This window comes from Oncorhynchus mykiss, chromosome 17 (genome assembly GCF_057628025.1).
Source record: "Oncorhynchus mykiss isolate SJ-2025 chromosome 17, ASM5762802v1, whole genome shotgun sequence".
Taxonomy (NCBI): domain Eukaryota; kingdom Metazoa; phylum Chordata; class Actinopteri; order Salmoniformes; family Salmonidae; genus Oncorhynchus; species Oncorhynchus mykiss.
This window is the reverse complement of record NC_143038.1, coordinates 18,271,279-18,295,067: the sequence shown is the minus strand read 5'-3', so window position 1 is coordinate 18,295,067 and position 23,789 is coordinate 18,271,279. Positions and strand designations below refer to the sequence as shown.

Genomic DNA, 23,789 nt, shown 5'->3' with positions numbered 1-23,789 from the left:
ACTACAGCACTCCAAATGGGCTGTTTACTTGGAGCTGGTGTACTTGGTCACGGCCTTGGTGCCCTCGGACACTGCGTGCTTGGCCAGCTCTCCGGGGAGCAGCAGGCGCACTGCGGTCTGGATCTCCCTGGAGGTGATGGTGGAACGCTTGTTGTAGTGGGCCAGGCGAGACGACTCTCCGGCGATACGCTCGAAGATGTCGTTCACGAACGAGTTCATGATTCCCATGGCCTTGGAGGAGATGCCGGTATCGGGGTGGACCTGCTTCAGGACTTTGTACACGTAAATGGCGTAGCTCTCCTTCCTCGACTTTCGGCGTTTCTTGCCGCCTTTCCCTGCGGTCTTGGTGACGGCTTTCTTGGAGCCCTTCTTGGGCGCGGACTTTGCTGGCTCGGGCATGATGCTGATGTCTCGCTGCTTCTCACAAACGAATGAGGGGGTGGAGAGCCCTTTCCCTCTTATGAAGACGAAGCTAAGCTAATTCGCCGGCCGTGGACACACCCCTGCTTTCTCATAGGCGCCCCTGCCATTTGCCCAGTGGAGCTGAGCGCGCATAAGAGCCTTCCACTCAGAGGCTTGCTTCCCTAACAAAGACCATAGCCTATGCTCTGTCACTGGTGGGGAATGGTGTGTTTCCAAAAAAGTCCTACAATGGCTAGAAATAAGGCCCCCCTTTTTGGTACTTGGTGGGGATTTCCCAGCCGTGGTGCCTCAGTAATACGACTGTACGCAAAGCCTGCACTGAACATAGCCTCCTGTCACGAATACTCCCTCCCTGTCCACTCAAGAGTGGCTCATGGTTTAATACGACTGTACGCAAAGCCTGCACTGAACATAGCCTCCTGTCACGAATACTCCCTCCCTGTCCACTCAAGAGTGGCTCATGGTTTAATACGACTGTACGCAAAGCCTGCACTGAACATAGCCTCCTGTCACGAATACTCCCTCCCTGTCCACTCAAGAGTGGCTCATGGTTTCCTACGATAATGGATTTGACCCTTTTGAAGCGGATGTGGGTGGCTCTTAAAAGAGCCTTTGGGTTCAAGTCGGGATGTTGACGTTCCGAGAAGAGTGCGTTTAACCGCCGAAACCGTACAGGGTGCGTCCCTGGCGTTTCAGAGCGTAGACCACGTCCATGGCCGTAACGGTCTTCCTCTTGGCGTGCTCGGTGTAGGTGACGGCGTCACGGATCACGTTCTCAAGGAACACCTTCAGGACACCGCGGGTCTCCTCGTAGATCAGCCCGGAGATACGCTTCACGCCGCCACGGCGAGCCAGACGGCGAATGGCGGGCTTGGTGATTCCCTGGATGTTATCGCGGAGAACCTTACGGTGACGCTTGGCGCCTCCTTTTCCGAGTCCCTTGCCGCCTTTACCTCTTCCAGACATCGTGTGTTCACTAGCTGAGTTCAAGTGAATTAATGACGTAATTTTCGGTGCTCGGTGCTCTTATTATCTGCGTTTGGTGGACCTGATTGAAGCCAGTGGCACAGAAAGCGCGCGCTTTTGCCTGGCCTCTGCTGCAAAGGGGAGGGCGTTCGTTCTAGGGAACTATGGAGGAAGAAGAAATCAAAGCTACTTGCATGCGCGGGAAACACACTCAAATACTGAGCTATGTTGAACACAAGGCCCAACTGTGATGTCCCACTCTTCACATTGATTGGTGTTGTTCTTGTTGTTGTTGTTGTTGTTGCGCCTGATTCAACTCTTTCAATCAGCTGTGCCTCTCCAGGGCTTCAACAAAAATGCCTACTCTACCCCTGCCTGGAGTTGGGAAACACTGAACTAGTAGGATTCAACCCACTGCAGTTGCCAGTCACACCTAATAGAGATAGGCGTTAAAAACCTCAAATAGTGTCACAAGTACAAAGGAGAAACGAAGTGGCACAAACGGGAAACAAATACACAAGGAATGCCACAAATCCTAAGGGGTCCGTAATGTCACCTCAGCAGTCATGTAGCTCTTGAAGGCCATGTAATAACGTCATTCTTCTTTTTCTTCCCTAGACATGATCCAGGTGGCCATGGGACGGGTGGTGATACCTCTGCAAGCTGAAATGCAGTAAAACATTCCTCAGACACCCACCCAACACACACACAATAAAGGGATCATTTTCCTATGCGTACAGAGGTGATAGGGATGTGCAAATATTGTATGGTACTTTTTTCAAAAAACAATAACATAGCCTTATATTACGGAAATAGTGGTATGAGGTGGATCCTTTATAGGCCAGAGAGCCTCAGATGTTGCATTGAATGATCTCAACAGGTCATTTCAAAGGGGACAAATGAGGCCCAAGGGCACATACTGGCGATTGACCAATCGGTGCAGTTGATTCACATCTCAGATGTGACTAGGTATCATCTTACAACTTATTGTTGCCACAATTGTCTCTTACATGTACTTAGTGGCTGCCGGCCCTCGGTTTAGTACATCGAGCAACAGAGGTTGCCTTTTAGGAGAACGACTGACAAGCGTTCAACTAGCTGGGATGCAACTAGTGTCATCAAAGCACTTTGTCATAGCAAGTTAGAAGAAATAGGTTAAGGTTACGAAAAGGCTTAGGCTTACCCCAAATGCCACGTCCGTTCGTAGCTGTACTCCGTGTAGGCACAACAAGTCATCACACAGAGAGCACACTTGAAGCACAACTGCACTGCCTGGAAGGCCGCAACGGACTGAATTGGAATCCCTCAAACAGCACGCTAACTACATTCCGCTTTATGATGTCACAGTCAGCCCCTCGGAACACTGGTCCTCAACAATCTCAAACACCTTGGATACCCAAGCCAAACATTCTCGAATCACTCACATTCACAAATCAACCAGGGAGAAGAAGGCTGCCAGGAATTGAATGCTGAAAAGCTAACCTCCTTCACAGAGCAACATCATAGGACTGGGAGTTTGTGTTCAACAGCTTACGTTCCCCTATTATCAAGGGCTTAGTTCCTCTATAGGCTGCAGTGCAGATACTTCACATGCAGAGTACAACAACAAATAACAGAGGGCCTGTTACCACACCCTATAGGCTAGGAGTTGAACTTGGACCACAATGACATTGGTAGTAATTAGCCTGCAGCATAAATGACAGCTCCCTAACGGGGACATAAAGTGGAAATGGAAGTGCGACACATAGAGGAAAAGTCCTAATCCTAATCAAATAGACACATTTATTTGTTTATTCTTTTTTTTATTTCACCTTTATTTAACCAGGTAGGCAAGTTGAGAACAAGTTCTCATTTACAATTGCGACCTGGCCAAGATAAAGCAAAGCACTTCGACACATACAACGACACAGACTTACACATGGAGTAAAACAAACATACAGTCAATAATACAGTATAAACAAGTCTATATACGATGTGAGCAAATGAGGTGAGATAAGGGAGGTAAAGGCAAAAAAAGGCCATGGTGGCAAAGTAAATACAATATAGCAAGTAAAACACCGGAATGGTACATTTGCAATGGAAGAAATGTGCAAAGTAGAAATAAAAATAATGGGGTGCAAAGGAGCAAAATAAATAAATTCATTAAATACAGTAGGGAAAGAGGTAGTTGTTTGGCCTAAATTATAGGTGGGCTATGTACAGGTGCAGTAATCTGTGAGCTGCTCTGACAGTTGGTGCTTAAAGCTAGTGAGGGAGATAAGTGTTTCCAGTTTCAGAGATTTTTGTAGTTCGTTCCAGTCATTGGCAGCAGAGAACTGGAAGGAGAGGCGGCCAAAGAAAGAATTGGTTTTGGGGGTGACTAGAGAGATATACATACACCTGTTTAGCAGATGTCGGAAATGCTTGTGTTACTAGCTCCAACAGCACAGTCAAGTCTAACAAGTAATATCTAACCATGTTCCAACATTCCACACAATACACCCAAATGCAATTGGAATACATCAATATATGGACGAGCAATGTCAGACCGTCCGTAGACTAACATACCTTACAATACAATACTTTATATATCCACATGACATGAGCTATGCAAACCACCTCCACGTTAGGAATGTGCCCAGTGATATCTAACAAAAACACACAACTCCGTGGAACCCACATGGCAAGACAGGAAGGAAGACATGCAGGAGTGCTCATGAAGAAGACCGGAATCATCTCCAATCAAGTGAACAATGTCAAAGGAATAGGGCAAGTCATATAGATAGGGAGGCATTTCACCGCCACCCGCTGGACCACAAGTCATTTTGCCAACACTGGCTCATCATTCAAAGCCACATAGGGAGGGATCTTAACACCACCTGCTGGATCAGAAGTGCCACTCACAATGGCCACACAGACCATTTCTCCCTCAACCTGATGCAATTGTCACAACAAGTATGTGCTCAAAATCAAACATTAACTACAACAGATCATCAAATAGGCAAACACATGCTCATGTAGAGTACCTCAAATTATACAGTTACTTTGTCACCAAACCTAATCTGTCATTCATCTACAAATACATGCTCTTCTAAAGCCACAATGCAATGTTCACATGGTACATTTCATTTCTTACAATCTATGTCACTATTACTTCATTTGACTGCTCTTAAATCATATTCACTTAACCCTTTTCTTCACCTGCTGATTTTCTGCTGCTTTTGTCTCTTGCAGATTTGGACGTCATGTGAATCTATGTTTCTCAAGTATCAAAAGAGAGAAAATGAAAAACGGAATGCTACTTTTCTCTCTAGCCTAGTGCACTCTTTATCTGTAAGCTCCCCTACTGGTGTAGGTAGCTCCAAAAAAAGGTACAGATGCCATAGAACCTGATCTCGACGACCACATTTTACACCAATGCACCCCGACAATCGGTTGGTGGTCGGGAATCAAGTGGATGATTCTGGGACCAATTACAGGATAGGGGTGAGGGGTGTACTGAACTGTGCCTATAGCATGTCAAAAATCCCTCCAACGGGAAATAGGCCTTGGCAAATGGCCAGGGGCGCTGTCCTTTTCAGCACCACGGAGCTCCCCTATTACCTGTCTCATGAGTGAAGATGCAACAGCAGACAATTCCTGCTCTTTTGTCCTGCAATGACACACTTTAGCCGTGTCATTGCTGCATTTAACTGGCAGCCTGTATTTAGGGCCTTTACTTTGTCGTATCATTTGGTCAAGGGGTTTCGATTCGTCAGCAAATCTTCTTTGAAAAATGAACTAAATCCCACATCAGAAGTCGACTTCAAATCACGCCAAAGACACACGACTCTACTCAACCGGAGTCAATAGTATCAAATATTCTGCACTGTGAAGGTGTCATCTGCTGAGCCATTTAGTTCCTATGAAGCCTATTTACGAAGCCAATGCAGCAATCACCACGTACCTGCCTGCATTGGTGATTGCTATTCTGTAATTGGTCAACTACTAATAGGGCAATCATCCCGGCAGCTTCGTAACAGCTGTTTTGCAAGCCCTTGACGATTACATCTATTGATTCCTGCTGTCCTGATACCTTTTCTCTTAAGGGATCTCGGATCTAGTCTAAAGGCCTATCAATGGGTATGGCATTGGAATATTCAATCGCACACTGAATTCATCCCACTAAATACATTCCTTTCATTTCTCCATTTATTCCACTATATCGAAACAACTTACCTATGCACGCACACAAACAAGCACAGAAGGGCGACTTAATAATATCACGTCTAATTTGGTGGCCTACAACATTTCCTGTACCTTCAACCACAACGTTGGTAACAATTTTTTTCGACCACCTTTCACTTGCGCCGGACAGAGATATATCATTTTACTTTCAATAGCTTAGTCAGTCGCATGAATTATGGGGTGCACACAGCTAACGTTGTAATGATCGGATCAAAACATGGATTTTTGGGGCCATCGAGGAATGTCACATGGCCCAGAAATCATTGAATGGCCATTTTCACAAAGGAATAGACAGACTCTAGCATGTTACATTCCAAGAGCAATTGGAATCGAAAAAACACAACGTGCCCCACTTGGGGACCCGAGGACCGAGTTTGGGAAACGCTGGCCTGAAGATCAAATACCAATAGGGAGCCACTATGACGTGCTCACACGCTGACAGTACCCGCGTTTAACCACTAGATGGGCTCCGTGCTCCACGGTAAACTTTTCCCCTCTCATCAGCGGCACTGCAACATGGGACTTTCAAAGTCAGTTGTTCTTAGCTACATAGTGACCATTTTTGACACTTTTTGCCCTATATCATTACTATCACTCATTACTGCTAGTGTATTTTTCCCCTCTTCTACTCTAGGCATACATCTAATCACATATAGAGAGCGTTATTGAAACGACTCAAGTCAGTTAAGAACCAACTCTTATTTACAATCACGGCCGGTGGTGATACAGCCTGGAATCGAACCACGGTCTGTAGTGACTCGAGAACAGGGAACATACACGGTGGGAAAGGGGCGTGTACAAATGGAACAATTGTGCCTTTTTGACTGAAATATGGAGGTGGCTCTTAAAAGAGCCTTTGGGGGATTTTGGAGATCAGGTCATCGTTTATGCGCGCTCTCCGCGAATACGACGGGCCAGCTGGATGTCCTTGGGCATGATGGTCACCCTCTTGGCGTGGATGGCGCACAGGTTGGTGTCCTCGAACAGGCCGACCAGGTAAGCCTCGCTTGCCTCCTGCAGGGCCATCACTGCGGAACTCTGGAAGCGCAGGTCGGTCTTAAAGTCCTGGGCAATTTCTCGCACCAGGCGCTGGAAAGGCAGTTTGCGGATCAGCAGCTCAGTGGACTTCTGGTAACGACGGATCTCTCTAAGAGCCACGGTGCCGGGCCTGTAACGGTGAGGCTTCTTCACGCCGCCGGTGGCCGGGGCGCTCTTGCGCGCAGCCTTGGTGGCGAGCTGCTTCCTGGGTGCTTTGCCACCGGTGGATTTGCGAGCGGTTTGCTTGGTTCTGGCCATGGCGCTAGCTAGCTTCCTTCTTTCACAGTCGGAGTATAGCCTCAAAATGCCTATGTGAAGTTTATAAAGCCGGCAGCGGCGTCTGCTCATTGGTCACCATCTCCGCACCGCCCTGATTGGCCCGTTGCGGAGGCCTCCTCCGCCGCCCATTGGACGGGAGGCTCGGCCTCTCCGTGCCGCCCCAAAATGCAACCCCCACCCTCGCCGAGGCGCGCTTGGGTCTTTTGTTAGGGCCGCGAGCAACGTTACACTTTACGCGCAATAATGCTCTCATTCTAGCCTACTAGTTGTTATCCTTCATTTAGGCCTCATGTGGGCACTTGATACGGTGCCGTGTATATGTGTGTGTGTGTATCTAACAAACACGCCAAATAGTTGGCCAGGCATAGAAAGGACACTTTGCGCTTTTGTTGAGCTAGGTGGTTGGCTCTTAAAAGAGCCTTTGGGGGTTGAGTAGTCAAGTTGCAGCCGCACCAGCGATTTTACTTGGCTTTGACGGCCTTCTCAGTCTTCTTGGGGAGCAGCACTGCCTGGATGTTGGGCAGAACACCACCCTGAGCGATGGTCACGCCGCCAAGCAGTTTGTTCAGCTCCTCGTCGTTACGGACTGCCAGCTGCAGGTGACGGGGGATGATACGAGTCTTCTTGTTGTCACGGGCAGCGTTTCCGGCCAACTCCAGGATCTCAGCAGTCAGGTACTCGAGCACTGCGGCCAGGTACACTGGTGCGCCAGCGCCCACACGCTCGGCGTAGTTGCCTTTACGCAGCAGCCTGTGCACACGGCCCACGGGGAACTGGAGCCCGGCACGGGATGAACGTGTCTTTGCCTTCGCCCTGGCCTTGCCTCCGGTTTTGCCTCTTCCGCTCATATTGGTAGCTTCAGTATGTCACAGAAAGTCTGAATGAGCCGCTGGCCACCTCGAGAGCCTTACTTATACCTCGCCACAAAAGCCATCGATTGGCCACCGGACCGGTGTGGCCTTATCCAATTGGAGTGAGGGAGGGACAGACAGACAGGCAGTCAGCCCTAAGCCCGCCCCCACCCACCCGCAGGCAGGCAGGCAGCAGAGTGACGAGGGCTAGGCTACTCTGTTTCCCTCCGACTTTTGTGACTTTTTCACGTTGGCGGGAGCGCCAAAGTGACTACTCAAATCACTGAAACATGTATCAATCAATTCGAGAGTGGCTCATAATACCAATGGCTGCTGTCCAACCCACTATAGTATGTATGCTTCTTATTATCAGGATCAATGTGACATGCCAATTCTAACACATCACAACAATGTTGACTGGTGAGGGTGCTGCACTCTTGAGTGACAAATGTAAAGCCATTTAGCCACTCGAAAATGTGGTGCGTAAAAGTCATTCATTTCATTTCTTTTGCACCACGGGTAGGTAGGTGGAATGGAATGACATGCGCTTTTATGGAAAGAGGTGGGTGGCTCTTAAAAGAGCCTTTTGTGGTAACAACATGTGTCGAGTAGAAAGAACACTGTTTGTAATAGGTTTACTTCTTCTTGGGGGCTGCCTTCTTGGCCTTGGCCGCCTTGGGCTTGGCGGCTTTGGGCTTCGCTGCCTTGGTAGCCTTCTTGGGGCTCTTGGCCGCTTTCTTGGCCGCTGCGGCGGGCTTCTTCACCTTCTTTGGGCTCTTGGCTGCCTTTTTGGGTGTAGCGGGCTTCTTGGCCTTCTTGGGGGACTTCTTTGCGGCCACGGCCTTCTTGGCTGCTACCTTCTTGGGCTTCTTGGCGGCGGCGGGCTTCTTGGCGGCCACCTTCTTAGCTTTGGGGGCTGCGGCTTTCTTGGCGGGCTTCTTTGCCTCGACGGCCTTCTTGTTGAGCTTGAAGGAGCCGGAAGCACCGGTGCCCTTGGTCTGGACCAGGGTGCCCTTGGTGACGAGGCTCTTGACGGCGATCTTGACACGGGAGTTGTTCTTCTCCACGTCGTAGCCGCCTGCCGCCAGAGACTTCTTGAGCGCGGCCAGGGACACGCCGCTCCTCTCCTTGGAGGCGGACACCGCCTTGACGATGAGCTCGCCTACGCTGGGTCCCGCTTTCTTGGGCTTGGCTGCTGCCTTCTTCTTGGGTGCCTTGGCCGGCGCGGCGGCGGCGGGTGCTGGTGCGACTTCTGCCATGTCTGTCGTTCGGTCCGGTAAACACACACACTTACAACACTACGGTAGTCTGTGAGGAGGAGTACTTTGCTGTAGACGCTGCTCTGCGCTATTGAAGCTCCACACCGTGCAGGGGGCTGGCCTTAAACGCGACATGAGAACCATGTAGACTCAAGCCACCCAGCTCGGCTTCTCCGGGCTGGCCAAATGCTCTTTCACTTGTGTTTTCTGGTCGCCAATATCGGGCCAAAAGTCACCGACGGAGCCGTGTTTTTGGCCCAAAAGCGAACGGCCCAGCGAGCAGACTTGTGTCCGTTCAGAATAAAGTCATGTGGGCTGCAGAAGCCCCGTGCATTTTGCTGCGACTCGCTCAAAACCTCACCGTTCGACTGTCGGGTGGAGCGGTGCGCACTGCTTTTCCTGTGCTATTTGTCTCCTAAATGGCCTAAAAGTGCATCCGATTGCGAGCACCATTGATTGTGGAGTGAGCCGAGATGTCTGGCAAGGGAATCAAATGGTTTGGCGTCCCCTGATGTGCTCCTTGGTGTTTTAAAGGAGAGCTCTTTTGGGGACCTTAAAACACATGCACTTGTGAGGCCTGGCTGAGACTAGTTTCACGTTGTATTCGTCATGTGTCCAGGAGGCAAACGAAATAATACACTGTCCAACGACATGCTTACTTGCACTGTGTGTGTGTGTGTGTGTGTGATGTTTTATTAGTATGAGTTTATTAGTTGGATTTGGAGCCTGTGTGTTTTCTTGTGCTAGGTAGTCTCTCTCTCTGTCTGTGTGTCTCTTTCAAAAGCGTGTCAGAGAGAGAGAGAGAGAGAGAGAGAGAGAGATAGGCTTGTGGCCTTCTCGCAGTCCTTCCTCGCTTGACTCCGCAGCGTGACTCACTCGTGCCGGTCTTTGTGTCTGTGGGTCTTGGTGTCTGGCTGTGCGGCCGGCGCTATGGAGGCTGGCGCCCCATGTGCTTGTCCGCCCTGATATAGGCCTAGAGAGAGAGAGATTTGGAGCCTCTTCTTCTCTCTCCTCCTCCCTCTTGTACAGGTGTGTGTAAGGGATGTGAAACGGCTAGTTTCAATCGGTGACGTCACTTGCTCTGAGACTGTTGTTGATGATGTGTGCAGAGGGTCCCTGGTTCGGCCTAAAGTTATACTGTTACACAGGCTCCAGTCATCGGAGCACGAGTGGAATCCCACTCACTGTGTTATACTACCATGCACACATTCCTACCCTGTTCATGTCAGCATCATTTATTCCCTCTCCCCCCTTTTTGACATGTCCTCCACACACACACACATATGGATTTGCTTTTTTCACTGACAGGTTGGGTGGCTCTTAAAAGAGCCTTTGGGTTACTACAGCACTCCAAATGGGCTGTTTACTTGGAGCTGGTGTACTTGGTCACGGCCTTGGTGCCCTCGGACACTGCGTGCTTGGCCAGCTCTCCGGGGAGCAGCAGGCGCACTGCGGTCTGGATCTCCCTGGAGGTGATGGTGGAACGCTTGTTGTAGTGGGCCAGGCGAGACGACTCTCCGGCGATACGCTCGAAGATGTCGTTCACGAACGAGTTCATGATTCCCATGGCCTTGGAGGAGATGCCGGTATCGGGGTGGACCTGCTTCAGGACTTTGTACACGTAAATGGCGTAGCTCTCCTTCCTCGACTTTCGGCGTTTCTTGCCGCCTTTCCCTGCGGTCTTGGTGACGGCTTTCTTGGAGCCCTTCTTGGGCGCGGACTTTGCTGGCTCGGGCATGATGCTGATGTCTCGCTGCTTCTCACAAACGAATGAGGGGGTGGAGAGCCCTTTCCCTCTTATGAAGACGAAGCTAAGCTAATTCGCCGGCCGTGGACACACCCCTGCTTTCTCATAGGCGCCCCTGCCATTTGCCCAGTGGAGCTGAGCGCGCATAAGAGCCTTCCACTCAGAGGCTTGCTTCCCTAACAAAGACCATAGCCTATGCTCTGTCACTGGTGGGGAATGGTGTGTTTCCAAAAAAGTCCTACAATGGCTAGAAATAAGGCCCCCCTTTTTGGTACTTGGTGGGGATTTCCCAGCCGTGGTGCCTCAGTAATACGACTGTACGCAAAGCCTGCACTGAACATAGCCTCCTGTCACGAATACTCCCTCCCTGTCCACTCAAGAGTGGCTCATGGTTTAATACGACTGTACGCAAAGCCTGCACTGAACATAGCCTCCTGTCACGAATACTCCCTCCCTGTCCACTCAAGAGTGGCTCATGGTTTCCTACGATAATGGATTTGACCCTTTTGAAGCGGATGTGGGTGGCTCTTAAAAGAGCCTTTGGGTTCAAGTCGGGATGTTGACGTTCCGAGAAGAGTGCGTTTAACCGCCGAAACCGTACAGGGTGCGTCCCTGGCGTTTCAGAGCGTAGACCACGTCCATGGCCGTAACGGTCTTCCTCTTGGCGTGCTCGGTGTAGGTGACGGCGTCACGGATCACGTTCTCAAGGAACACCTTCAGGACACCGCGGGTCTCCTCGTAGATCAGCCCGGAGATACGCTTCACGCCGCCACGGCGAGCCAGACGGCGAATGGCGGGCTTGGTGATTCCCTGGATGTTATCGCGGAGAACCTTACGGTGACGCTTGGCGCCTCCTTTTCCGAGTCCCTTGCCGCCTTTACCTCTTCCAGACATCGTGTGTTCACTAGCTGAGTTCAAGTGAATTAATGACGTAATTTTCGGTGCTCGGTGCTCTTATTATCTGCGTTTGGTGGACCTGATTGAAGCCAGTGGCACAGAAAGCGCGCGCTTTTGCCTGGCCTCTGCTGCAAAGGGGAGGGCGTTCGTTCTAGGGAACTATGGAGGAAGAAGAAATCAAAGCTACTTGCATGCGCGGGAAACACACTCAAATACTGAGCTATGTTGAACACAAGGCCCAACTGTGATGTCCCACTCTTCACATTGATTGGTGTTGTTCTTGTTGTTGTTGTTGTTGTTGCGCCTGATTCAACTCTTTCAATCAGCTGTGCCTCTCCAGGGCTTCAACAAAAATGCCTACTCTACCCCTGCCTGGAGTTGGGAAACACTGAACTAGTAGGATTCAACCCACTGCAGTTGCCAGTCACACCTAATAGAGATAGGCGTTAAAAACCTCAAATAGTGTCACAAGTACAAAGGAGAAACGAAGTGGCACAAACGGGAAACAAATACACAAGGAATGCCACAAATCCTAAGGGGTCCGTAATGTCACCTCAGCAGTCATGTAGCTCTTGAAGGCCATGTAATAACGTCATTCTTCTTTTTCTTCCCTAGACATGATCCAGGTGGCCATGGGACGGGTGGTGATACCTCTGCAAGCTGAAATGCAGTAAAACATTCCTCAGACACCCACCCAACACACACACAATAAAGGGATCATTTTCCTATGCGTACAGAGGTGATAGGGATGTGCAAATATTGTATGGTACTTTTTTCAAAAAACAATAACATAGCCTTATATTACGGAAATAGTGGTATGAGGTGGATCCTTTATAGGCCAGAGAGCCTCAGATGTTGCATTGAATGATCTCAACAGGTCATTTCAAAGGGGACAAATGAGGCCCAAGGGCACATACTGGCGATTGACCAATCGGTGCAGTTGATTCACATCTCAGATGTGACTAGGTATCATCTTACAACTTATTGTTGCCACAATTGTCTCTTACATGTACTTAGTGGCTGCCGGCCCTCGGTTTAGTACATCGAGCAACAGAGGTTGCCTTTTAGGAGAACGACTGACAAGCGTTCAACTAGCTGGGATGCAACTAGTGTCATCAAAGCACTTTGTCATAGCAAGTTAGAAGAAATAGGTTAAGGTTACGAAAAGGCTTAGGCTTACCCCAAATGCCACGTCCGTTCGTAGCTGTACTCCGTGTAGGCACAACAAGTCATCACACAGAGAGCACACTTGAAGCACAACTGCACTGCCTGGAAGGCCGCAACGGACTGAATTGGAATCCCTCAAACAGCACGCTAACTACATTCCGCTTTATGATGTCACAGTCAGCCCCTCGGAACACTGGTCCTCAACAATCTCAAACACCTTGGATACCCAAGCCAAACATTCTCGAATCACTCACATTCACAAATCAACCAGGGAGAAGAAGGCTGCCAGGAATTGAATGCTGAAAAGCTAACCTCCTTCACAGAGCAACATCATAGGACTGGGAGTTTGTGTTCAACAGCTTACGTTCCCCTATTATCAAGGGCTTAGTTCCTCTATAGGCTGCAGTGCAGATACTTCACATGCAGAGTACAACAACAAATAACAGAGGGCCTGTTACCACACCCTATAGGCTAGGAGTTGAACTTGGACCACAATGACATTGGTAGTAATTAGCCTGCAGCATAAATGACAGCTCCCTAACGGGGACATAAAGTGGAAATGGAAGTGCGACACATAGAGGAAAAGTCCTAATCCTAATCAAATAGACACATTTATTTGTTTATTCTTTTTTTTATTTCACCTTTATTTAACCAGGTAGGCAAGTTGAGAACAAGTTCTCATTTACAATTGCGACCTGGCCAAGATAAAGCAAAGCACTTCGACACATACAACGACACAGACTTACACATGGAGTAAAACAAACATACAGTCAATAATACAGTATAAACAAGTCTATATACGATGTGAGCAAATGAGGTGAGATAAGGGAGGTAAAGGCAAAAAAAGGCCATGGTGGCAAAGTAAATACAATATAGCAAGTAAAACACCGGAATGGTACATTTGCAATGGAAGAAATGTGCAAAGTAGAAATAAAAATAATGGGGTGCAAAGGAGCAAAATAAATAAATTCATTAAATACAGTAGGGAAAGAGGTAGTTGTTTGGCCTAAATTATAGGTGGGCTATGTACAGGTGCAGTAATCTGTGAGCTGCTCTGACAGTTGGTGCTTAAAGCTAGTGAGGGAGATAAGTGTTTCCAGTTTCAGAGATTTTTGTAGTTCGTTCCAGTCATTGGCAGCAGAGAACTGGAAGGAGAGGCGGCCAAAGAAAGAATTGGTTTTGGGGGTGACTAGAGAGATATACATACACCTGTTTAGCAGATGTCGGAAATGCTTGTGTTACTAGCTCCAACAGCACAGTCAAGTCTAACAAGTAATATCTAACCATGTTCCAACATTCCACACAATACACCCAAATGCAATTGGAATACATCAATATATGGACGAGCAATGTCAGACCGTCCGTAGACTAACATACCTTACAATACAATACTTTATATATCCACATGACATGAGCTATGCAAACCACCTCCACGTTAGGAATGTGCCCAGTGATATCTAACAAAAACACACACCTCCGTGGAACCCACATGGCAAGACAGGAAGGAAGACATGCAGGAGTGCTCATGAAGAAGACCGGAATCATCTCCAATCAAGTGAACAATGTCAAAGGAATAGGGCAAGTCATATAGATAGGGAGGCATTTCACCGCCACCCGCTGGACCACAAGTCATTTTGCCAACACTGGCTCATCATTCAAAGCCACATAGGGAGGGATCTTAACACCACCTGCTGGATCAGAAGTGCCACTCACAATGGCCACACAGACCATTTCTCCCTCAACCTGATGCAATTGTCACAACAAGTATGTGCTCAAAATCAAACATTAACTACAACAGATCATCAAATAGGCAAACACATGCTCATGTAGAGTACCTCAAATTATACAGTTACTTTGTCACCAAACCTAATCTGTCATTCATCTACAAATACATGCTCTTCTAAAGCCACAATGCAATGTTCACATGGTACATTTCATTTCTTACAATCTATGTCACTATTACTTCATTTGACTGCTCTTAAATCATATTCACTTAACCCTTTTCTTCACCTGCTGATTTTCTGCTGCTTTTGTCTCTTGCAGATTTGGACGTCATGTGAATCTATGTTTCTCAAGTATCAAAAGAGAGAAAATGAAAAACGGAATGCTACTTTTCTCTCTAGCCTAGTGCACTCTTTATCTGTAAGCTCCCCTACTGGTGTAGGTAGCTCCAAAAAAAGGTACAGATGCCATAGAACCTGATCTCGACGACCACATTTTACACCAATGCACCCCGACAATCGGTTGGTGGTCGGGAATCAAGTGGATGATTCTGGGACCAATTACAGGATAGGGGTGAGGGGTGTACTGAACTGTGCCTATAGCATGTCAAAAATCCCTCCAACGGGAAATAGGCCTTGGCAAATGGCCAGGGGCGCTGTCCTTTTCAGCACCACGGAGCTCCCCTATTACCTGTCTCATGAGTGAAGATGCAACAGCAGACAATTCCTGCTCTTTTGTCCTGCAATGACACACTTTAGCCGTGTCATTGCTGCATTTAACTGGCAGCCTGTATTTAGGGCCTTTACTTTGTCGTATCATTTGGTCAAGGGGTTTCGATTCGTCAGCAAATCTTCTTTGAAAAATGAACTAAATCCCACATCAGAAGTCGACTTCAAATCACGCCAAAGACACACGACTCTACTCAACCGGAGTCAATAGTATCAAATATTCTGCACTGTGAAGGTGTCATGTGCTGAGCCATTTAGTTCCTATGAAGCCTATTTACGAAGCCAATGCAGCAATCACCACGTACCTGCCTGCATTGGTGATTGCTATTCTGTAATTGGTCAACTACTAATAGGGCAATCATCCCGGCAGCTTCGTAACAGCTGTTTTGCAAGCCCTTGACGATTACATCTATTGATTCCTGCTGTCCTGATACCTTTTCTCTTAAGGGATCTCGGATCTAGTCTAAAGGCCTATCAATGGGTATGGCATTGGAATATTCAATCGCACACTGAATTCATCCCACTAAATACATTCCTTTCATTTCTCCATTTATTCCACCATATCGAAACAACTTACCTATGCACGCACACAAACAAGCACAGAAGGGCGACTTAATAATATCACGTCTAATTTGGTGGCCTACAACATTTCCTGTACCTTCAACCACAACGTTGGTAACAATTTTTTTCGACCACCTTTCACTTGCGCCGGACAGAGATATATCATTTTACTTTCAATAGCTTAGTCAGTCGCATGAATTATGGGGTGCACACAGCTAACGTTGTAATGATCGGATCAAAACATGGATTTTTGGGGCCATCGAGGAATGTCACATGGCCCAGAAATCATTGAATGGCCATTTTCACAAAGGAATAGACAGACTCATTCCAAGAGCAATTGGAATCGAAAAAACACAACGTGCCCCACTTGGGGACCCGAGGACCGAGTTTGGGAAACGCTGGCCTGAAGATCAAATACCAATAGGGAGCCACTATGACGTGCTCACACGCTGACAGTACCCGCGTTTAACCACTAGATGGCCTCCGTGCTCCACGGTAAACTTTTCCCCTCTCATCAGCGGCACTGCAACATGGGACTTTCAAAGTCAGTTGTTCTTAGCTACATAGTGACCATTTTTGACACTTTTTGCCCTATATCATTACTATCACTCATTACTGCTAGTGTATTTTTCCCCTCTTCTACTCTAGGCATACATCTAATCACATATAGAGAGCGTTATTGAAACGACTCAAGTCAGTTAAGAACCAACTCTTATTTACAATCACGGCCGGTGGTGATACAGCCTGGAATCGAACCACGGTCTGTAGTGACTCGAGAACAGGGAACATACACGGTGGGAAAGGGGCGTGTACAAATGGAACAATTGTGCCTTTTTGACTGAAATATGGAGGTGGCTCTTAAAAGAGCCTTTGGGGGATTTTGGAGATCAGGTCATCGTTTATGCGCGCTCTCCGCGAATACGACGGGCCAGCTGGATGTCCTTGGGCATGATGGTCACCCTCTTGGCGTGGATGGCGCACAGGTTGGTGTCCTCGAACAGGCCGACCAGGTAAGCCTCGCTTGCCTCCTGCAGGGCCATCACTGCGGAACTCTGGAAGCGCAGGTCGGTCTTAAAGTCCTGGGCAATTTCTCGCACCAGGCGCTGGAAAGGCAGTTTGCGGATCAGCAGCTCAGTGGACTTCTGGTAACGACGGATCTCTCTAAGAGCCACGGTGCCGGGCCTGTAACGGTGAGGCTTCTTCACGCCGCCGGTGGCCGGGGCGCTCTTGCGCGCAGCCTTGGTGGCGAGCTGCTTCCTGGGTGCTTTGCCACCGGTGGATTTGCGAGCGGTTTGCTTGGTTCTGGCCATGGCGCTAGCTAGCTTCCTTCTTTCACAGTCGGAGTATAGCCTCAAAATGCCTATGTGAAGTTTATAAAGCCGGCAGCGGCGTCTGCTCATTGGTCACCATCTCCGCACCGCCCTGATTGGCCCGTTGCGGAGGCCTCCTCCGCCGCCCATTGGACGGGAGGCTCGGCCTCTCCGTGCCGCCCCAAAATGCAACCCCCACCCTCGCCGAGGCGCGCTTGGGTCTTTTGTTAGGGCCGCGAGCAACGTTACACTTTACGCGCAATAATGCTCTCATTCTAGCCTACTAGTTGTTATCCTTCATTTAGGCCTCATGTGGGCACTTGATACGGTGCCGTGTATATGTGTGTGTGTATCTAACAAACACGCCAAATAGTTGGCCAGGCATAGAAAGGACACTTTGCGCTTTTGTTGAGCTAGGTGGTTGGCTCTTAAAAGAGCCTTTGGGGGTTGAGTAGTCAAGTTGCAGCCGCACCAGCGATTTTACTTGGCTTTGACGGCCTTCTCAGTCTTCTTGGGGAGCAGCACTGCCTGGATGTTGGGCAGAACACCACCCTGAGCGATGGTCACGCCGCCAAGCAGTTTGTTCAGCTCCTCGTCGTTACGGACTGCCAGCTGCAGGTGACGGGGGATGATACGAGTCTTCTTGTTGTCACGGGCAGCGTTTCCGGCCAACTCCAGGATCTCAGCAGTCAGGTACTCGAGCACTGCGGCCAGGTACACTGGTGCGCCAGCGCCCACACGCTCGGCGTAGTTGCCTTTACGCAGCAGCCTGTGCACACGGCCCACGGGGAACTGGAGCCCGGCACGGGATGAACGTGTCTTTGCCTTCGCCCTGGCCTTGCCTCCGGTTTTGCCTCTTCCGCTCATATTGGTAGCTTCAGTATGTCACAGAAAGTCTGAATGAGCCGCTGGCCACCTCGAGAGCCTTACTTATACCTCGCCACAAAAGCCATCGATTGGCCACCGGACCGGTGTGGCCTTATCCAATTGGAGTGAGGGAGGGACAGACAGACAGGCAGTCAGCCCTAAGCCCGCCCCCACCCACCCGCAGGCAGGCAGGCAGCAGAGTGACGAGGGCTAGGCTACTCTGTTTCCCTCCGACTTTTGTGACTTTTTCACGTTGGCGGGAGCGCCAAAGTGACTACTCAAATCACTGAAACATGTATCAATCAATTCGAGAGTGGCTCATAATACCAATGGCTGCTGTCCAACCCACTATAGTATGTATGCTTCTTATTATCAGGATCAATGTGACATGCCAATTCTAACACATCACAACAATGTTGACTGGTGAGGGTGCTGCACTCTTGAGTGACAAATGTAAAGCCATTTAGCCACTCGAAAATGTGGTGCGTAAAAGTCATTCATTTCATTTCTTTTGCACCACGGGTAGGTAGGTGGAATGGAATGACATGCGCTTTTATGGAAAGAGGTGGGTGGCTCTTAAAAGAGCCTTTTGTGGTAACAACATGTGTCGAGTAGAAAGAACACTGTTTGTAATAGGTTTACTTCTTCTTGGGGGCTGCCTTCTTGGCCTTGGCCGCCTTGGGCTTGGCGGCTTTGGGCTTCGCTGCCTTGGTAGCCTTCTTGGGGCTCTTGGCCGCTTTCTTGGCCGCTGCGGCGGGCTTCTTCACCTTCTTTGGGCTCTTGGCGGCCTTTTTGGGTGTAGCGGGCTTCTTGGCCTTCTTGGGGGACTTCTTTGCGGCCACGGCCTTCTTGGCTGCTACCTTCTTGGGCTTCTTGGCGGCGGCGGGCTTCTTGGCGGCCACCTTCTTAGCTTTGGGGGCTGCGGCTTTCTTGGCGGGCTTCTTTGCCTCGACGGCCTTCTTGTTGAGCTTGAAGGAGCCGGAAGCACCGGTGCCCTTGGTCTGGACCAGGGTGCCCTTGGTGACGAGGCTCTTGACGGCGATCTTGACACGGGAGTTGTTCTTCTCCACGTCGTAGCCGCCTGCCGCCAGAGACTTCTTGAGCGCGGCCAGGGACACGCCGCTCCTCTCCTTGGAGGCGGACACCGCCTTGACGATGAGCTCGCCTACGCTGGGTCCCGCTTTCTTGGGCTTGGCTGCTGCCTTCTTCTTGGGTGCCTTGGCCGGCGCGGCGGCGGCGGGTGCTGGTGCGACTTCTGCCATGTCTGTCGTTCGGTCCGGTAAACACACACACTTACAACACTACGGTAGTCTGTGAGGAGGAGTACTTTGCTGTAGACGCTGCTCTGCGCTATTGAAGCTCCACACCGTGCAGGGGGCTGGCCTTAAACGCGACATGAGAACCATGTAGACTCAAGCCACCCAGCTCGGCTTCTCCGGGCTGGCCAAATGCTCTTTCACTTGTGTTTTCTGGTCGCCAATATCGGGCCAAAAGTCACCGACGGAGCCGTGTTTTTGGCCCAAAAGCGAACGGCCCAGCGAGCAGACTTGTGTCCGTTCAGAATAAAGTCATGTGGGCTGCAGAAGCCCCGTGCATTTTGCTGCGACTCGCTCAAAACCTCACCGTTCGACTGTCGGGTGGAGCGGTGCGCACTGCTTTTCCTGTGCTATTTGTCTCCTAAATGGCCTAAAAGTGCATCCGATTGCGAGCACCATTGATTGTGGAGTGAGCCGAGATGTCTGGCAAGGGAATCAAATGGTTTGGCGTCCCCTGATGTGCTCCTTGGTGTTTTAAAGGAGAGCTCTTTTGGGGACCTTAAAACACATGCACTTGTGAGGCCTGGCTGAGACTAGTTTCACGTTGTATTCGTCATGTGTCCAGGAGGCAAACGAAATAATACACTGTCCAACGACATGCTTACTTGCACTGTGTGTGTGTGTGTGTGTGTGATGTTTTATTAGTATGAGTTTATTAGTTGGATTTGGAGCCTGTGTGTTTTCTTGTGCTAGGTAGTCTCTCTCTCTGTCTGTGTGTCTCTTTCAAAAGCGTGTCAGAGAGAGAGAGAGAGAGATAGGCTTGTGGCCTTCTCGCAGTCCTTCCTCGCTTGACTCCGCAGCGTGACTCACTCGTGCCGGTCTTTGTGTCTGTGGGTCTTGGTGTCTGGCTGTGCGGCCGGCGCTATGGAGGCTGGCGCCCCATGTGCTTGTCCGCCCTGATATAGGCCTAGAGAGAGAGAGATTTGGAGCCTCTTCTTCTCTCTCCTCCTCCCTCTTGTACAGGTGTGTGTAAGGGATGTGAAACGGCTAGTTTCAATCGGTGACGTCACTTGCTCTGAGACTGTTGTTGATGATGTGTGCAGAGGGTCCCTGGTTCGGCCTAAAGTTATACTGTTACACAGGCTCCAGTCATCGGAGCACGAGTGGAATCCCACTCACTGTGTTATACTACCATGCACACATTCCTACCCTGTTCATGTCAGCATCATTTATTCCCTCTCCCCCCTTTTTGACATGTCCTCCACACACACACACATATGGATTTGCTTTTTTCACTGACAGGTTGGGTGGCTCTTAAAAGAGCCTTTGGGTTACTACAGCACTCCAAATGGGCTGTTTACTTGGAGCTGGTGTACTTGGTCACGGCCTTGGTGCCCTCGGACACTGCGTGCTTGGCCAGCTCTCCGGGGAGCAGCAGGCGCACTGCGGTCTGGATCTCCCTGGAGGTGATGGTGGAACGCTTGTTGTAGTGGGCCAGGCGAGACGACTCTCCGGCGATACGCTCGAAGATGTCGTTCACGAACGAGTTCATGATTCCCATGGCCTTGGAGGAGATGCCGGTATCGGGGTGGACCTGCTTCAGGACTTTGTACACGTAAATGGCGTAGCTCTCCTTCCTCGACTTTCGGCGTTTCTTGCCGCCTTTCCCTGCGGTCTTGGTGACGGCTTTCTTGGAGCCCTTCTTGGGCGCGGACTTTGCTGGCTCGGGCATGATGCTGATGTCTCGCTGCTTCTCACAAACGAATGAGGGGGTGGAGAGCCCTTTCCCTCTTATGAAGACGAAGCTAAGCTAATTCGCCGGCCGTGGACACACCCCTGCTTTCTCATAGGCGCCCCTGCCATTTGCCCAGTGGAGCTGAGCGCGCATAAGAGCCTTCCACTCAGAGGCTTGCTTCCCTAACAAAGACCATAGCCTATGCTCTGTCACTGGTGGGGAATGGTGTGTTTCCAAAAAAGTCCTACAATGGCTAGAAATAAGGCCCCCCTTTTTGGTACTTGGTGGGGATTTCCCAGCCGTGGTGCCTCAGTAATACGACTGTACGCAAAGCCTGCACTGAACATAGCCTCCTGTCACGAATACTCCCTCCCTGTCCACTCAAGAGTGGCTCATGGTTTAATACGACTGTACGCAAAGCCTGCACTGAACATAGCCTCCTGTCACGAATACTCCCTCCCTGTCCACTCAAGAGTGGCTCATGGTTTCCTACGATAATGGATTTGACCCTTTTGAAGCGGATGTGGGTGGCTCTTAAAAGAGCCTTTGGGTTCAAGTCGGGATGTTGACGTTCCGAGAAGAGTGCGTTTAACCGCCGAAACCGTACAGGGTGCGTCCCTGGCGTTTCAGAGCGTAGACCACGTCCATGGCCGTAACGGTCTTCCTCTTGGCGTGCTCGGTGTAGGTGACGGCGTCACGGATCACGTTCTCAAGGAACACCTTCAGGACACCGCGGGTCTCCTCGTAGATCAGCCCGGAGATACGCTTCACGCCGCCACGGCGAGCCAGACGGCGAATGGCGGGCTTGGTGATTCCCTGGATGTTATCGCGGAGAACCTTACGGTGACGCTTGGCGCCTCCTTTTCCGAGTCCCTTGCCGCCTTTACCTCTTCCAGACATCGTGTGTTCACTAGCTGAGTTCAAGTGAATTAATGACGTAATTTTCGGTGCTCGGTGCTCTTATTATCTGCGTTTGGTGGACCTGATTGAAGCCAGTGGCACAGAAAGCGCGCGCTTTTGCCTGGCCTCTGCTGCAAAGGGGAGGGCGTTCGTTCTAGGGAACTATGGAGGAAGAAGAAATCAAAGCTACTTGCATGCGCGGGAAACACACTCAAATACTGAGCTATGTTGAACACAAGGCCCAACTGTGATGTCCCACTCTTCACATTGATTGGTGTTGTTCTTGTTGTTGTTGTTGTTGTTGCGCCTGATTCAACTCTTTCAATCAGCTGTGCCTCTCCAGGGCTTCAACAAAAATGCCTACTCTACCCCTGCCTGGAGTTGGGAAACACTGAACTAGTAGGATTCAACCCACTGCAGTTGCCAGTCACACCTAATAGAGATAGGCGTTAAAAACCTCAAATAGTGTCACAAGTACAAAGGAGAAACGAAGTGGCACAAACGGGAAACAAATACACAAGGAATGCCACAAATCCTAAGGGGTCCGTAATGTCACCTCAGCAGTCATGTAGCTCTTGAAGGCCATGTAATAACGTCATTCTTCTTTTTCTTCCCTAGACATGATCCAGGTGGCCATGGGACGGGTGGTGATACCTCTGCAAGCTGAAATGCAGTAAAACATTCCTCAGACACCCACCCAACACACACACAATAAAGGGATCATTTTCCTATGCGTACAGAGGTGATAGGGATGTGCAAATATTGTATGGTACTTTTTTCAAAAAACAATAACATAGCCTTATATTACGGAAATAGTGGTATGAGGTGGATCCTTTATAGGCCAGAGAGCCTCAGATGTTGCATTGAATGATCTCAACAGGTCATTTCAAAGGGGACAAATGAGGCCCAAGGGCACATACTGGCGATTGACCAATCGGTGCAGTTGATTCACATCTCAGATGTGACTAGGTATCATCTTACAACTTATTGTTGCCACAATTGTCTCTTACATGTACTTAGTGGCTGCCGGCCCTCGGTTTAGTACATCGAGCAACAGAGGTTGCCTTTTAGGAGAACGACTGACAAGCGTTCAACTAGCTGGGATGCAACTAGTGTCATCAAAGCACTTTGTCATAGCAAGTTAGAAGAAATAGGTTAAGGTTACGAAAAGGCTTAGGCTTACCCCAAATGCCACGTCCGTTCGTAGCTGTACTCCGTGTAGGCACAACAAGTCATCACACAGAGAGCACACTTGAAGCACAACTGCACTGCCTGGAAGGCCGCAACGGACTGAATTGGAATCCCTCAAACAGCACGCTAACTACATTCCGCTTTATGATGTCACAGTCAGCCCCTCGGAACACTGGTCCTCAACAATCTCAAACACCTTGGATACCCAAGCCAAACATTCTCGAATCACTCACATTCACAAATCAACCAGGGAGAAGAAGGCTGCCAGGAATTGAATGCTGAAAAGCTAACCTCCTTCACAGAGCAACATCATAGGACTGGGAGTTTGTGTTCAACAGCTTACGTTCCCCTATTATCAAGGGCTTAGTTCCTCTATAGGCTGCAGTGCAGATACTTCACATGCAGAGTACAACAACAAATAACAGAGGGCCTGTTACCACACCCTATAGGCTAGGAGTTGAACTTGGACCACAATGACATTGGTAGTAATTAGCCTGCAGCATAAATGACAGCTCCCTAACGGGGACATAAAGTGGAAATGGAAGTGCGACACATAGAGGAAAAGTCCTAATCCTAATCAAATAGACACATTTATTTGTTTATTCTTTTTTTTATTTCACCTTTATTTAACCAGGTAGGCAAGTTGAGAACAAGTTCTCATTTACAATTGCGACCTGGCCAAGATA

General features: G+C 49.4%; 4 protein-coding genes across 4 annotated transcripts; all 4 read right to left on the bottom strand.

The window, feature by feature from the left end:
• Nucleotides 1–6,450: 6,450 nt before the first annotated feature.
• LOC149975829 (histone H3) lies at nt 6,451–6,930 on the bottom strand. The gene has a single exon (XM_090206587.1). It carries the CDS (start codon nt 6,889–6,891, stop codon nt 6,481–6,483), a length of 411 nt encoding a protein of 136 aa, XP_090062713.1. The 5' UTR covers nt 6,892–6,930; the 3' UTR covers nt 6,451–6,480.
• A 384-nt stretch (nt 6,931–7,314) lies between these two features.
• Nucleotides 7,315–9,118, bottom strand: LOC149975828 (histone H1). The gene has a single exon (XM_090204278.1). It carries the CDS (start codon nt 9,020–9,022, stop codon nt 8,399–8,401), a length of 624 nt encoding a protein of 207 aa, XP_090060404.1. The 5' UTR covers nt 9,023–9,118; the 3' UTR covers nt 7,315–8,398.
• Nucleotides 9,119–16,713: 7,595 nt separating this feature from the next.
• On the bottom strand, nt 16,714–17,582 carry LOC149975827 (histone H3-like). Its single transcript, XM_090204276.1, has one exon. The coding sequence runs from the start codon at nt 17,242–17,244 to the stop codon at nt 16,744–16,746; it is 501 nt and encodes a 166-aa protein (XP_090060402.1). The 5' UTR covers nt 17,245–17,582; the 3' UTR covers nt 16,714–16,743.
• Nucleotides 16,714–19,387, bottom strand: LOC118940136 (histone H1). Its single transcript, XM_090204275.1, has one exon. It carries the CDS (start codon nt 19,281–19,283, stop codon nt 18,660–18,662), a length of 624 nt encoding a protein of 207 aa, XP_090060401.1. The 5' UTR covers nt 19,284–19,387; the 3' UTR covers nt 16,714–18,659.
• Nucleotides 19,388–23,789: the final 4,402 nt, after the last annotated feature.